Raw genomic sequence first — 13,030 nt, forward strand, 5'->3', positions numbered from 1 at the left:
GGCTCGGACGGGGACGGGCACGGCCGAGGGTCCGGGGCCACCGGGCGGTCGCCGGGATGGGGGGACACGAGGACAATTACTACGGCAAACACGGTAAAAGGGGAGGGGGGATCGGGGGGTGCAGGGGCGGGGGGGCCCTGGGCTTCGGCAGCGCGGCCGGGGGTCGGGGGCACCGGCACCGGGGGTTCGCCGGGGGTCGGGGGCACCTTCGGAGCTTCGCCGGGGGTCGGGGGCACTTTTAGGGGATCCACCGCGGTTTGGGGGCACCTCTGGGGGTTCCCCGCGGGTCGGGGCCCCCTCGGCCCCCGGCTCGGCGCGGAAGGAGTCAAAGGGCCGCGGAGAAAGGCGGAAAAAACGAACCCGAAACGGGCGGAAAAAGGGGCAATAAAAAGCGAGGCAAAGCGAAAGCAAAAGCGGCCGCGCCCCGCACGGAATCGGCCGCGGGTTTGGGGGGGTCGGGGGGGGGGCGGGGGGGGCGGGGGGGGGGGTTTGGGGGGGGGGGGGGGGCCGCAGGGGGGGGGGGGCCGCCCTCCCCGGCGGCCGCAGAACCGGCCCGACGGTCGCGGTCGGAGCCGGCGCCGGGACAAAACCGGCTCCGGCGGTTCTGGGGCGTCACCGCGGCGCCGGCACCGCCGGGATCGGGGTTCGGGGGTCCCTCAGGGTCGATCCGACCCCCCCTTCCTGCAGCAGTGACCCCCCCCACACACACACACCCCTCCGGGCCGCTGTTTGGGGGGGTCTGGGGTGAGGGTTTGGCGATCAGGGCTCGGCCGGGGCTGGAAAGGGGCGCCCCGAGAGGAGCGAACTCCGGCGCTCCCCAAAAAATGTCCCACAGCGAGCGTGTCCCCAGCACGGGGCTGCTGTGACACGCACCTCCCCCAAAACCCAGATGTATCCCTGCCCTGGGGCTGCTCCGAGCCCCCCCAAAGACCCCCCCAAAGCCCCGGCCCCCCCAGCCCCGGGCGGCTCCCACGGTGGCGCCGGCGCTGGCTCAGTTCCCACCCTAAAAATAAAGCGGGAGCAGCGGGACGGGGCCGGAGCGCCGGGGGGGCTGTGGCGGGCTGGGGGGGCCCGGGCTGCTCCGGGGCTCTGCGGGACCCCCGGGTGTCCCCCCCCCCCCGCACCCCAGCCCCTCTCTGCCCCCGCGGCTCTTTGGTGCTTCCCTGGGATTTCGGGTCTCTGCGGCGTTTCCACGGGATTTCGGGTCTCCCTTGCCGCGGCTCGGGGGCATTTTTGGACGGAACCACGTGGAAACAGGTTTTCCAAGGGAGGGGTTGTTTCCACGCCCGGGAAGCGGCTCCGCGGCAGGGAATCGGCGTCTGGAGATTGTTTTGCTCCCGGTTCTCCTTATCCTGCGTGCCCCGGGGTGAGATGAGGAGGAGGAGGAGCCCCTTCCATCCCATCCCATCCCGTCCCTCTCCCTGCCCGCAGGAACGCCGCAGAAATACGACCCCACTTTCAAAGGTCCCATCTATGACAGGTAAGTGGAGCCCCCCCGGGGTCCCCAAACCCGGGATCCCCAAACCCGGGGTCCCCAAACCTTCCTCTCCCCGCTGGCAGGGGCTGCACCGACATCGTCTGCTGTGTCCTGCTGGTCGTGGCCATCGTGGGCTACGTGGTGGTCGGGGTCGTGGGTACGTGCCGGGGGTCAAGGGGGGTTTGGCCCCTGGGCTGGGGTCTGGGGGCTCGGGGGGGGTTGGACCCTGTGCTGAGGGTCAGGTCTGGGGGTTTGGGGGGGTTGGGTTGGACCCTGTGCTGAGGGTCAGGTTTGGGGGTTCAGGGGGGTTGGACCCTGTGCTCAGGGTTGGGTCTGGAGGTTTGGGGGGGTTGGGTTGGACCCTGTGGTGAGGGTCGGGTTTGGGGGTTCAGGGGGGTTGGACCCTGTGCTGGGGTCTGGGGGTTCAGGGGGGGTTGGACCCTGTGCTGAGGGTCGGGTCTGGGGGTTTGGGGGGGGTTGGGTTGGACCCTGTGCTGAGGGTCGGGTCTGGGGGCTCAGGGGGGGTTTGGTTGGACCCTATGGGCTCCGGGCGTTGCCCCCCATGCCGAGGGTCCCACCCCTCTGGAAGGGCTGTGGGGGCTGCAGTGACCCCGCTGGCTCCAACCCCATCCTGTGCCCCCCAGCCTGGACCCACGGGGACCCCCGGAAGGTGATCCACCCCACCGACAGCCGCGGGCAGTTCTGTGGGCAGCAGGGGACCCCCAACGAGTGAGTGCCCGTCCCGTCACCCCAGAGACCCCCCGGGGCACCGCGAGGGTCCCCCCAAACCGGGCGGTTTCGGTTCCTTTCGCAGGAAGAAGCCTTTCCTTTTCTACTTCGACATCGTCAAGTGCGCCAGCCCGCTGGTGCTGCTCGAGTTCCAGTGCCCCACCACGCAGGTACGGCCCGGACCCTCCACCCACCCCGAGGGGTCCCCACGGGGCACTGGGAGAGGGGGGGGTCCCATGCCATCACCTCCAACCCCCCCCGTGTCCTGCCCACCCCCAGATCTGCGTCAGCAAATGCCCCGACCGGTACCTGACGTACCTGACGGCCCACGGCGTGCCCGGAGAGCTGGGATACTACCGGAACTTCTGCGTCCCCACCTTCGACCCGCGCAAGGTGGGTGGCAGTGCCGGCGATCCGGTGGTGGTGCCGGCGATCCGGTGGCAGTGCCGGTGCTCCGGTGGTGGTGCCGGCGATCCGGTGGCGGTGCTGGTGATCCGGTGGTGGTGCTGGCATTCCAGTGGTGGTGCTGGCATTCCGGTGGCGGTGCCGGTGTTCTGGCGCTGTGGGGGCGATTCCTGCCCGGAGCGCTGACGGCCGTCGGTGTCCTTTTCCCCCCCAGGGTCCCATCGAGGTGCTGAAGGACAGGGAGTGCCCGGCCATGCTCATCCCCAGCACCCCATGTACGTCTGGAATTAGCGAGGAGCTCATTAACGAGCTCGTTAATGATTCGCTCGCTCTGTCCCTGCTTCCATCGGGAGGGTTTGGGGGTCGGAGGTTCCTGTTTTGGGGTCCTGTGGGGGCTTTGGGCTGGTTGTCCCGGCTGAGCCGCCCCCTCCTCTCTGTCTCCAGTGGCACGGAGATGCTTCCCAGCCATCCAGGCTAAGAAGGGCGTCATCATGGTGGGCAACGAGACCACCTACGACGACGGCCGCGGGCACCGCAGGAACGTCACCGAGCTGCTGGAAGGGGCCAAGTGAGTCCGGGAGCCGCTTAACGAGCGGCTCCGTTCGTTAGTGCTGCTTCGCCCGGCGAGGAACGAGCGGTTTCACCTGAGCCGGGGTCTGACGGAGATCCCGCACCAAAACCCGTGTCCGTCCGTCCCCCGGGCTCCTCGGAGCTCCCGCTCCATCGGCGTTTCCCGTTGCCTTGCAGGAAAGCCAACGTGGTGCTGGAGACCCGGCAGTTGGCCATGAAGATCTTCGAGGATTACACGGTGTCCTGGTACTGGATCATCATGTGAGCACGGCCCTCCCTCCCCGCGGGCAGAGCCGGGTGCCGGGCCGGCACAAACGGGGCAAAACTCAGGGATTTCATGATTTCCCCCTGTGGTTTCTGTCGGGCAAAGCGTGAGGTGCCGGAGGAGCAGCTTCGCTCTGCTCCTCCTCACGCTCCGCCTCCGCCGCGGGTCCCGCGTTTTGGGTGCCCCGTGGGTGGCACAAGGGGGGCTGTGACACACCAGCACCTTCCTCCCGCAGAGGCCTCGTCATCGCCATGGTGGCCAGCCTCATCTTCATCGTCCTGCTGCGCTTCCTGGCCGGGATCATGGTCTGGGTCATGATCGTGATGGTGATCCTGGTGTTGGGATACGGTGAGCGGGGGGGACGGAAGCGCCTCCCTGGCTTTTCCCTACTTTCCTCTCCCTATTTTAAGCGGGATTTGCCTCATGGAAGTTCACACTCCGTGTCCTTCCAGGTGCCTCCCCCCCGAACGTCGGCGCTGGTGGGGTTGAGCGGAGCCCGCCGGCGTCCGGCTCCGCTTTTCCCTGAAAACAGGACAATCTCCTGCTTTTCCCCGCAGGAATCTTCCACTGTTACATGGAATACGCGAAGCTGAAAGGGGAGGCGGGTTCGGACGTGTCCCTGGTGGACCTGGGCTTTCAGACCGACCTGCGCGTCTACCTCCACCTGCGGCAGACGTGGCTGGCCTTCCGTGAGTGCCGGGGTGTGGGGGAGCACGGGGGGTTTTGGGGGGGTCTCCTTGCGAAGGAAGGGCTTTGCCCAGTGCCGGATGTCCCCTGGGGGGGCAGCCAGGAGGGATTTTTCCCCAGGAAGGCAAGGTGTTCTCACGCTGCCCCCATTCCTGGGGATCCCCTTGTCCCCTGGCAGTGATCATCCTGTGCGTGGTGGAGCTGGTGATCGTCCTGCTGCTCATCTTCCTGCGCAAGAGGATCCTCATCGCCATCGCCCTCATCAAGGAGGCCAGCAGGTCCGGCCGCCCCCGTCCCATGGCCACTGCCCCCTGTCCCGTCCTGGTGTCTGGGGAGGCTCCCGGTGCCACGGGCTTTAACGGCGGCGTGGCCGTTCTCTCGCAGGGCCGTCGGTCACGTCATGTCCTCGCTGCTGTTCCCCCTGTGCACCTTCTTCCTGCTGTGCCTCTGCATCGCCTACTGGGCCAGCACCGCCGTGTATCCTTTGCTCCTCCCCTGCCCTGTGTCCCTGTTCCCCGGCAAAGACGCTGCCCGTGAGTCAAAGGGCTCCCCCGGGCACGGAACGGGATCTGCTGGCGCGGCGGCCGCCGTAAATCTCTGAAGTTTAGCCCCAAACCAGCCCTGGGTGCAGGAGTGGCGGGGGGAGGTTGGTGGGAGCGGAGCAGAGGCTGGGTTGGGGTTGGGGTTGGGGCTGGAAAACGGGGGCTCTCCTTAACAGCCACTCCACAGCTTCCTGTCCACCTCCAACGAGGCCGTGTACAAGGTGTTCAACGAGTCCGCCTGCCCCTTCTCCGGGCAGACCTGCAGGCCAGAGGTGAGGACACGGGGAAACCTGGCGGAGACGAGACCCCTCATTGAGTGAGAAACATCCCGGTGTCTCTCGGAGCCCCCGCGCTCCTCCCCGGCGCAATTCCAGCTCTCCAAGCCCGGCTGTGTCGGGTTGTTCTCCCCGAGCCACCGCGTGCCCGGAGCCGGTCTGAGCCGTCCCTCCTGGGAAGCTGAGCGGGATAACGACGTCTCTGAACGCTGGGGCTGCTCGGGGGGAAGGGGACACATCCCCGGCTGCCACCCCCACCTCTGCTTTCCCCGCAGACCTTCAACACCAGCAACGTCACCAAGCTGTGCCCCGACGCCCAGTGCCTGTTCGCCTTCTACGGCGGCGAGACGGCCTACCACAAGTACCTCATCGTGCTGCAGTTCTTCAACGTCTTCATGTTCTTCTGGCTCGCCAACTTCGTCATCGCCCTGGGCCAGGTGACGCTGGCGGGCGCCTTCGCCTCCTACTACTGGGCCTTCAAGAAACCCGACGACATGCCGGCCTTCCCGCTCTTCTCCGCCTTCGGCCGCGCGCTCCGGTACGTCCCCGCGCGCGGGGGAGACCCCGGGTGGTTCCTGGAGGTTGTCCCCCTTCCTAACGGGTCCGGGCGGTCCCGCCCCAGGTACCACACGGGCTCGCTGGCCTTCGGCGCGCTGGTCCTCGCCATCGTCCAGGTCATCAGGGTCACGCTGGAGTACCTGGACCACCGGCTCAAAGGTACCGGGGCTGCGATGGCCATGAGGGGACGGGCGAGGTCGGCCGCTCCCCGTGGCCCTCGGGGCCGGAGCTCGGGTCCAGGGGAATCGCTCCAGGGTTTCGGGGGAGGATCAGGGTTTTCCTCTTAGAGCTCCGTAGTCGCCTCTTTGTCCAAGAAAGGAAGAAATCCTTCCCTGGCAGGGTGGGGAGGCCCTGGCACGGGTTGCCCAGAGAAGCTGTGGCTGCCCCTGGATCCCTGGAAGCGTCCAAGGCCAGGCTGGAGGGGGCTTGGAGCAACCTGGGCTGGTGGAAGGTGTCCCTGCCCGGGACAGGACGAGCTCCCGGGTGCCTTCCAACCCAAACCATTCCATAATTCGGGATTCTGGGAAGAGTTTCCCGGGGCAGGAGCCAAGGGACGTGCCGTGGCTCCGGGCTCAGCCGGCCCGCCCCGGGGGCCTGTGTGGGTGCCAGGGAAGTCTGTGCCGCGTTCATCGGGAAACGTAAACAGCGAGTGGGAGCGTGGGAAGAGCAGACGGGGCTCATCCCACTGTCTGCAGCCACGGGGAGGCTGAAAACAGGGCACGGGGGGGAGGCCGTGGTGGGGCGGTGGGACAAGGTCTCCACCAGGGACCTTGGAGTCGCTGCTGGTGCTGATTTTGGTGCCCTCCAGCTGCAGAAAACAAGTTTGCCAAGTTCCTCCTGAGCTGCCTCAAGTGCTGCTTCTGGTGCCTGGAAAAATTCATCAAATTCCTCAACAGGAACGCCTACATCATGGTGAGAGTCACCCCAAACTGACGCCCTCGGGGGGCCGGGGCTGCCGTGGGGGCGTCTCGGCGCTCCCGGGGGTTTCCCTGGGCGGCTGTTGGGAATTGTGTCTGCCAACGTCACGGGAGCTCTGCAGCTGCTTGGCTGGCAAACCTTCATCTCAGCCACCTCACCTTGGCTTTGGGAAGGACCCTCTGTGGGTGGGCGGGCTCAGCTCTGGGTCTCCGCGATGCCCGACCCGTCAGTGGGTGAGGAAGCACTTCCAGGGTGGGATTTACCAGAGACCTGCCCCGAGATGGGACTCGTTGCACCCTCCCTCGGTGGTGACCTGGGTGCAGCTCTCTCTGCTCTGCCCCGTTTGTCCGCTCTAGATCGCGATCTACGGCACCAACTTCTGCACCTCGGCCCGCAATGCCTTCTTCCTGCTGATGAGGAACATCATCAGGTGAGATCCCGGTGTCCAGGAGGGCTCTGCTCCGTTACTTCCGAGTCCTTCCTGCTGCCAGAGGTCACCCCCGGCCTGGCTCCCCGTCCTCGGGGACCTCCCTCCCTCCCGCGCTTCCATCTGGGGTGGGGAGCGGATGTGGAGTCTCATCTCTCCCTCTCGTTTCCAGGGTGGCCGTGTTAGATAAAGTCACGGATTTCCTCTTCTTCCTCGGGAAGCTCCTCATAGTGGGAAGCGTCGGTAAGCGCCGGGCACTGGCAGCTCCTCCTCGGGACGCCCGGCTGCCGTAGCCGGTTGTGCCGTCCCAAAACCTCCTCTGAGGTCACCCCTCCCGTGTCCTGTGTCCTGTCTTCCCCACCCCACCCCTTCTGCCGCCGCCACCCCAGCGCTGTGCCCATCCTGCGCTTGCTTTCCCAGGAATCCTCGCCTTCTTCTTCTTCACCCAGCGGATAAAGCTGGTCCAGGACACGGCGCCGCCGCTGAATTACTACTGGGTCCCCATTCTGGTGAGCCGCCGTCTGGGGCCGGGGTGACCCCCGAGGCAAAGGGCAGCGGTGCCCCAGGCGAGCCCCCCGCCCGCCCCCGGCGCCTCAAGGGCCGTCTTTGTTGGGTGTTTTTCCAACGAGCCCTTTGTTGGCCGCCGTTGGCCGCGCGCCCTCCCCGCGTTGGCCCCCGGCCGCCGTCGTGCCTGAGGCCTTTTGTCCCCCCTCGGGCTGCTCTGAACAGTCCTGCCCTGTTCCCTTCTCCCCCTTCCCCTGGGGAATTTGGGATTCAGCGGTTTCCTCCTCCTCCTCCTCCTCCTCCTCCTCCCCCCGGCCGGGGCGCTCCGGGCTCTCCGTGGCGTGACCGCGCGGCGTCTCTCGCAGACGGTGATCGTGGGCTCCTACCTCATCGCCCACGGGTTCTTCAGCGTGTACGGCATGTGCGTGGACACCCTCTTCCTCTGCTTCGGTGAGTACCCACCCCGGGGGGGGGGGGCAAAACCTCTCCCTCCCTCCAGGCTTGAGTTGGCCAGATTTGGGGGTTGGCTCCGAAATCCCCCTGGGGTTCTTTCCCTCCGTGTGGTTTTCTCCCCCTTTTTTCCTCTCCGGACTCCTCACCTGCGTTCTCACCTGCTTCCCCCCGCCTGCTGCAGCTCCTGCCTCCCTCCTGCTCCTTCTCTTTCGGTGCTTTTCGGTGGGATTAACCGCAGCTAACTTCAATTTCCCTTTTCTCCCCTCTTTTTCCTCCTTTTCTGCCTCTCCCGTGTCTCCCGTTCACACGTTCTCCATCCTTCATCCTCCATCCTCCATCTCCGCCCTGTCTCTCTCTCTCCCCGGCTCTTCTGCTGCTTTTTTCACTCTCCCCCCGTCACGGCCGCTCCTTCCCGGGGTTGGAAAAGGTGAAGACCTGGAGAGGAACGATGGATCTCCCGAGAGGCCTTACTACATGTCCCCCGAGCTCAGCGAGATCCTGCTGAAGGGGCACCTCGAGCCTTCCAAAAGCGCCGATAGCCAAGGCTAGGGATAGCCAAGGCCGGGGGCCAGCGCCGGGCGCCGCGGGACCCTCCCGGCCACCCCCGACCTGAGCAGCTTTTTGGTGCCCTGGGAGCCCTTCCAGGGTAGGGGGGTGCCGACCCTCAGTGCCCAGCCCGCCTTCCTGCCCAGTAACTCGCGTTCCCGCATCCAGAGAACCCGCCCGGCACCACTGGGAGTTGGGGCCGGGACCAGCCGGGTCCCCACAGCCCAGAGATGTTTGTTCCTGACCACCCAGTGTGGGTGGGAGGGCCGGGAGCACCAGCGGGAGGGATCTGCTGCGGCGGGACGGGGGTTTGTGGGACGGGCCGAGTGGGTTCCACCGCCCCGACCCGGTCTCTGGGCGCTCCCCTCTCCAAGAGCAGCAAAACTTCCCTGGCCCCTCCCCTGGCCCCTTTCCCGGCCCCTTCCCCGGCCCCCTTTCCTGGCCCCCTCTCTGTGCAAACCGCAGAACTCGGAAGGTTTCTGGGTGAGGCTGCAGAGCTTTGGTTTCTCACCTGCTGCTTCGGCACGAGGAGCCGCTGCCGGAGCCCCCGGGGGTTCAGAGGGTCCCTCGTGGAGCTTTGGGTGCTGCGGGGGCTGGTCCTGGGAGCTGCTTTTCCCCTGGGAGGGGCCGAGCGGGTTGGTTTGGCCTCGGCCTGGTCCGGGCTCCCGCGGGCAGAGGCGCTGGAAGCCGTCACGAGTGGGGGGCTGTCGCGACGGGGGGGCTGTCACGACTTCCACGCTCTCCCAGGGCGCGGCTGGAGATGATTCCAGAGGCCGTCCAGGCCCGGGGCGGGCTGTAGGAAGGAAGAAGGAGCCTGTGGGGAAGGGAGGCGAGTCCCCACACAGGCTGTGCGGTCTGTGAGGGCGAGGCAGTGCCGGGGGAGCAGAGCGAGTGTCCCCAGTGGGATGGGGGGGGATCACAGGGGTGTGACCTCGGAGGGGAGAGAGATCAACCCCCAAAGTGCTGGGAGGGGGGAGGTCACAGCCCCCCCAAAAAACACAGCCGAGTTTTCCCCTCTGGACAGCCCAGAGCTGATCAGGATTTATAAAAGCAGCTGCTCCGGCTCGGGCAGAGCCCCCCTCCCAAACCCTGGGCAGCCAGAGCTGACCCCGAGCTGTGCCCTCCCAGGACGAGGCCACGGCCTTAACGCTCCTGCTTCCATCCCAAAGGGACCCAAATCCCTCCCAAACCTCCCCCCCAGGTGCCCTCGCTCTGCTCCGGGGCCCTCTGGGTTTGTTTGGGGTGTTGTTTTCCCGGGATTTTCCGACCCCTTGGTGCAGTGGCACATTGGGAATGCTCCTTATTGGGAACACTGAGGGTGAATCCCAAGGGGAATCGCTTTGCATTGGTGTCCAGAGCCCCTGGGAAGAGCTGAGGGGACCTCCCTTCCCTCCAGGGGACCTCTTTTTCCCCCGGTTCTGTTCGACTTTCCCTCCCCGGAGTAACCAAACACCCGAATTTCCGCTTTCTCCCAAATCCCCGCGGGCTTTTCCCGGCGCTCCTGGGAAAAGGGAGGGGGGGGAGCTTCGCGTGTTTGGGCACGTTGGTTGTGACAGAGGCAGAGAAGGGGGAAGCCCTCGGTGAGGGCAGAGACTTTGTTTGGTCCGGGGTGGTGGTGAGGAGGATCCCTGGTGGTCAGAGGATCCCAGCCGTGCCGGGAGCCCCCGCTGAGCCAGGCCCAGCTGAGCCAGGCCTGTGTCCTCCCCGCCTGCGGGGCCGGGGGGGGGCTTTCTCTTGGCAGTGGAAGACCTGGAGCGGAACGACGGCTCGGCGGAGAAGCCCTACTTCATGTCCCCCGACCTGAGGAAGCTGCTCAAGAAGACCAACGCGGGGCAGGCGGACGCGTAGCCCCGTCCCGGCCTCCCCCGCCGCCCGTCCCGCCTGAAATTTGCCTTCCTGGACCTCGGACCGCTGGTTCCTCCCGCGAGGGGGGCTCGGGGAAACAGGGATTGTTGAGGATCCGGCCCCGGAGCGTCACGTTGTCATCGGTGCCGCCGGCCGGCCCGGGGCTCTGGCAGGGGCAAAGTCCCTCCTCCCGTGGTGCTGGTGACTCCAAAACGAGCTCCGTTGGGTTTGGTCCCGTTCCTTTATCCCGGTAAACGGGTGGTGTGGCCTCTGGCCCGGCTGTGCTCCGCGTTCCCTCGGCGCTCCGGCGGATCCGGGCGCGGAGGTGACAGGAGGACAAGCCGGGGGGGGTCCGGGCACCTCCTCAAGGGGGTTTTTCGGTCGTGGCCCCCCCCAAAATGTTGAGCTGCGGTTGGTGATTCCATCCGGAGAGCGGGAACGGGCTGGAATGGCCTCCCTGCTCCTGCCGCCCTCCGGGGACGCACCAGGGCCCTGTTTGGGGCCCCAACTAATTAATTCTTTTAGGAATAAGCTAATTAGTGCTTCTCTAGCTGCCTGTCGGGGGTGGGGGTGGAGGGGAGCGAGGGGTCCCCGGGCAGAATTGGGGGGTTGAGGCTCTGGCCTCAAGTTCCTGCAGCTTCCGCCGATTCCTCCCCAAAATCCATGTCCCGGTATCCAAAACCCGGCAGTTTGGGGCAAACCCTTCCCCAGAGGCTTTGCTTTTCGGGAGGGGCAGTGGTGGGTGGATCTGGGCGGGTTTTGGGTTCGTTTCGGGTGGTTTTAGCAAACCCGCCGGGCAGCCAGCGCCTCGCTCCTGCCCGAGGGAAGGTCCAGAGCTTTGGCACGTGGGGGAGAAAAAAAGGGACTTTTGGGGGCTGAGAGGGGGCTAATTAACTCTAAAATACAACTAATTAACCCCAAATCATGACAGAATTAACCCCCCTCGGAGCCCCTGGAGCTTTTTATCCCGATTCCCTCGTGATCTTTGGGGTTTGTGTCAGACGGGAATGTTTCTAGGGAATTATTCAGTGCTTTGGGGGCTTTTTTGTATATTTTGCTTTTCCGAGGTGTTCTCGGTTCTGTCGTTGATATTTTGAGCTTTTCCCGGGAATTCTGGGGACAAGTTTTGGGCTCTGCTGCTGCCAGGCTGGGATCAAACATTGTAATTTGCTTAAATTCCCCTTTTTTTTCCCCCTCCTGTGTCACTGCAGGTGATCTGTGCCCTGGGGTAGGGCTGGACAGGGAAGGGGAAGGGAAAGGTGAGGCCAGGAAAATGAAGGAAGAGGTAAAAATAAGAAGGTGAAGGAAAAGTAAAAAAAAATGAAGGGAAAGGTTAAAAACAAAAGGGGAAAAGTAACGGCGAAGCTCTGCAGGAAAAAGGTAAAATAAGGCTCTGTTTGGGGTAAGGGGGAATAATTCAGGGAATAACGACCGGGCTGGGTAACACTTCCAGCTTTTCCAGCACCTCCAGCCAGTGTTTCCTGCTGCTGGTCCTGAATTAACTCACTTTCTCCCCTCCCTGTGCAGGTTTTGGGGGGTTTGGGTTCAGTTTCCGCTTGGAATGTCCCTGTTGGGGGTGAATTCCCTCTCACCCCTCCACTTCCAGCTGTTTTCTTCCCAAATCCAGACCCTTTGGGGGTGGAAACGCTGCTGGAAGCAGCCGAGGAGCATCAGGAATTGTCTTTACTCAGAAAGTCGAAATACAGCAGGAACTGGGAGGGCTGGAAGTGGTGGAGGAGAGAAGGAATTTGGGAGAAACCGTGTTCTTGGGGACGCCGCCGGGCTGGCTCGGCTGCCTCCCGGCAAAGGCGGGACCTGACGAGCAGAATTAAGGATTTTTAATTCCCAAGAAGCCCGGAGTGGTTTTGTTTTTGTTTTTTTTTTTAAAGCTGAAAACTGCACGTGCCAGGAACTCCGGACGAGGGAAATATTCCTGTCAGTCGGGTTTTTTTCGGGAGAGCTGAGAGCGAGGGCAGCTGTCCGGGGGGATTTTGGTGTCCGGAGAACCTTCACACTCCACGGCCTGGGCTCTTTCTTCCCAGAGCTTGCACTCGAGGCATTAAACAACCCGGTTTTTTTAGGAATAACAGTGCTTTTTGCTGCCTGGAAATGCAACTCCTGTCCCTACAACTCATTCCCCGGATCGGGGGCCAGGCGAGGGGGGGAAAGAAAAAAACCCCTCAAAAATGCTAAAACCCGCAGGGCTGGTGTTCTACACCAAAATACTCATTTTTTAAGCGTGTTTCTGAGGCATTAACGACGCTGGTGCTCCGGGGGGGGTCCGTCGGTGTCGCGACCAACAATAAAAAAGTGCCTGTTTGGAGTTCGCCTGGTCGTGTCCTTCCCTCCCACCTCAGGGCTCTGTGACCCATCCCAAAGGTTTTCACCCCAAAACAGCTGCAGGGAGCACACTTACTTCAGTTTTAAATTCAAAAAAAAAAAGCAAAACACGTTTTTGAGGTCAAACCCCCCCGAGAAAAGGGTTTTTGAGGTCAAACTCTCTTCAAAAAGAGGTGGTTTTGAGGTCAAACCCCTCCGAAAAAAAGGTGTTTTTGAGGTCAATTCTCCCTGATAAAGCAGTCTTTGGAATCGTTTCCCTTGGTTCCTTGTCAGAGGAGAATCTTACCGCTGAGCTCCTCTGCTCAGGTCCCCCCGGGACTTCCCTCAGGTGTGTCCCCTCAGGTGTGTCCCTTCAGAGGGGTCCCTCTCCGGGGGTTCCCTCAGGTGTGTCCCGTCAGGGGGGTCCCCTCAGGTGTGTCCCCTCAGGAGGGTCCCCTCAGGGGGGTCCCCTCAGGTGTGTCCTCTCCAGGGGTTCCCTCAGGTGTGTCC

At 64.1% G+C, this 13,030-nt stretch overlaps 1 protein-coding gene across 1 annotated transcript; it reads left to right on the forward strand.

The window, feature by feature from the left end:
• The first annotated feature begins 51 nt into the window (after window positions 1-51).
• On the forward strand, window positions 52-10,321 carry LOC113940448 (choline transporter-like protein 2). Its single transcript, XM_027631593.1, has 22 exons — window positions 52-93; window positions 1,432-1,480; window positions 1,561-1,634; window positions 2,122-2,206; window positions 2,292-2,376; window positions 2,486-2,599; window positions 2,826-2,886; window positions 3,056-3,179; window positions 3,359-3,442; window positions 3,682-3,794; window positions 4,004-4,135; window positions 4,312-4,411; window positions 4,518-4,610; window positions 4,863-4,947; window positions 5,226-5,488; window positions 5,573-5,667; window positions 6,317-6,420; window positions 6,783-6,856; window positions 7,026-7,096; window positions 7,274-7,362; window positions 7,723-7,807; window positions 10,098-10,321. Exons 1-22 carry the CDS (start codon window positions 57-59, stop codon window positions 10,202-10,204), a joined length of 2,124 nt encoding a protein of 707 aa, XP_027487394.1. The 5' UTR covers window positions 52-56; the 3' UTR covers window positions 10,205-10,321.
• The last annotated feature ends 2,709 nt before the right edge of the window (window positions 10,322-13,030 follow it).

Source organism: Corapipo altera, unplaced genomic scaffold (assembly GCF_003945725.1).
Source record: "Corapipo altera isolate COAL_440 unplaced genomic scaffold, ASM394572v1 130770, whole genome shotgun sequence".
NCBI classification, from domain to species: Eukaryota; Metazoa; Chordata; class Aves; order Passeriformes; family Pipridae; genus Corapipo; species Corapipo altera.

What these genes read in the sequence shown, in the direction of transcription:
- LOC113940448 (XM_027631593.1), top strand. Translation starts at nt 57, where the DNA reads ATGGGGGGACACGAGGACAATTACTACGGCAAACACG. An exon ending in GGCAGACCTGCAGGCCAGAG is followed by an intron (nt 4,948 to 5,225) that starts GTGAGGACACGG and finishes CTTTCCCCGCAG; the next exon opens with ACCTTCAACACCAGCAACGT. An exon ending in CACCCTCTTCCTCTGCTTCG is followed by an intron (nt 7,808 to 10,097) that starts GTGAGTACCCAC and finishes TTCTCTTGGCAG; the next exon opens with TGGAAGACCTGGAGCGGAAC.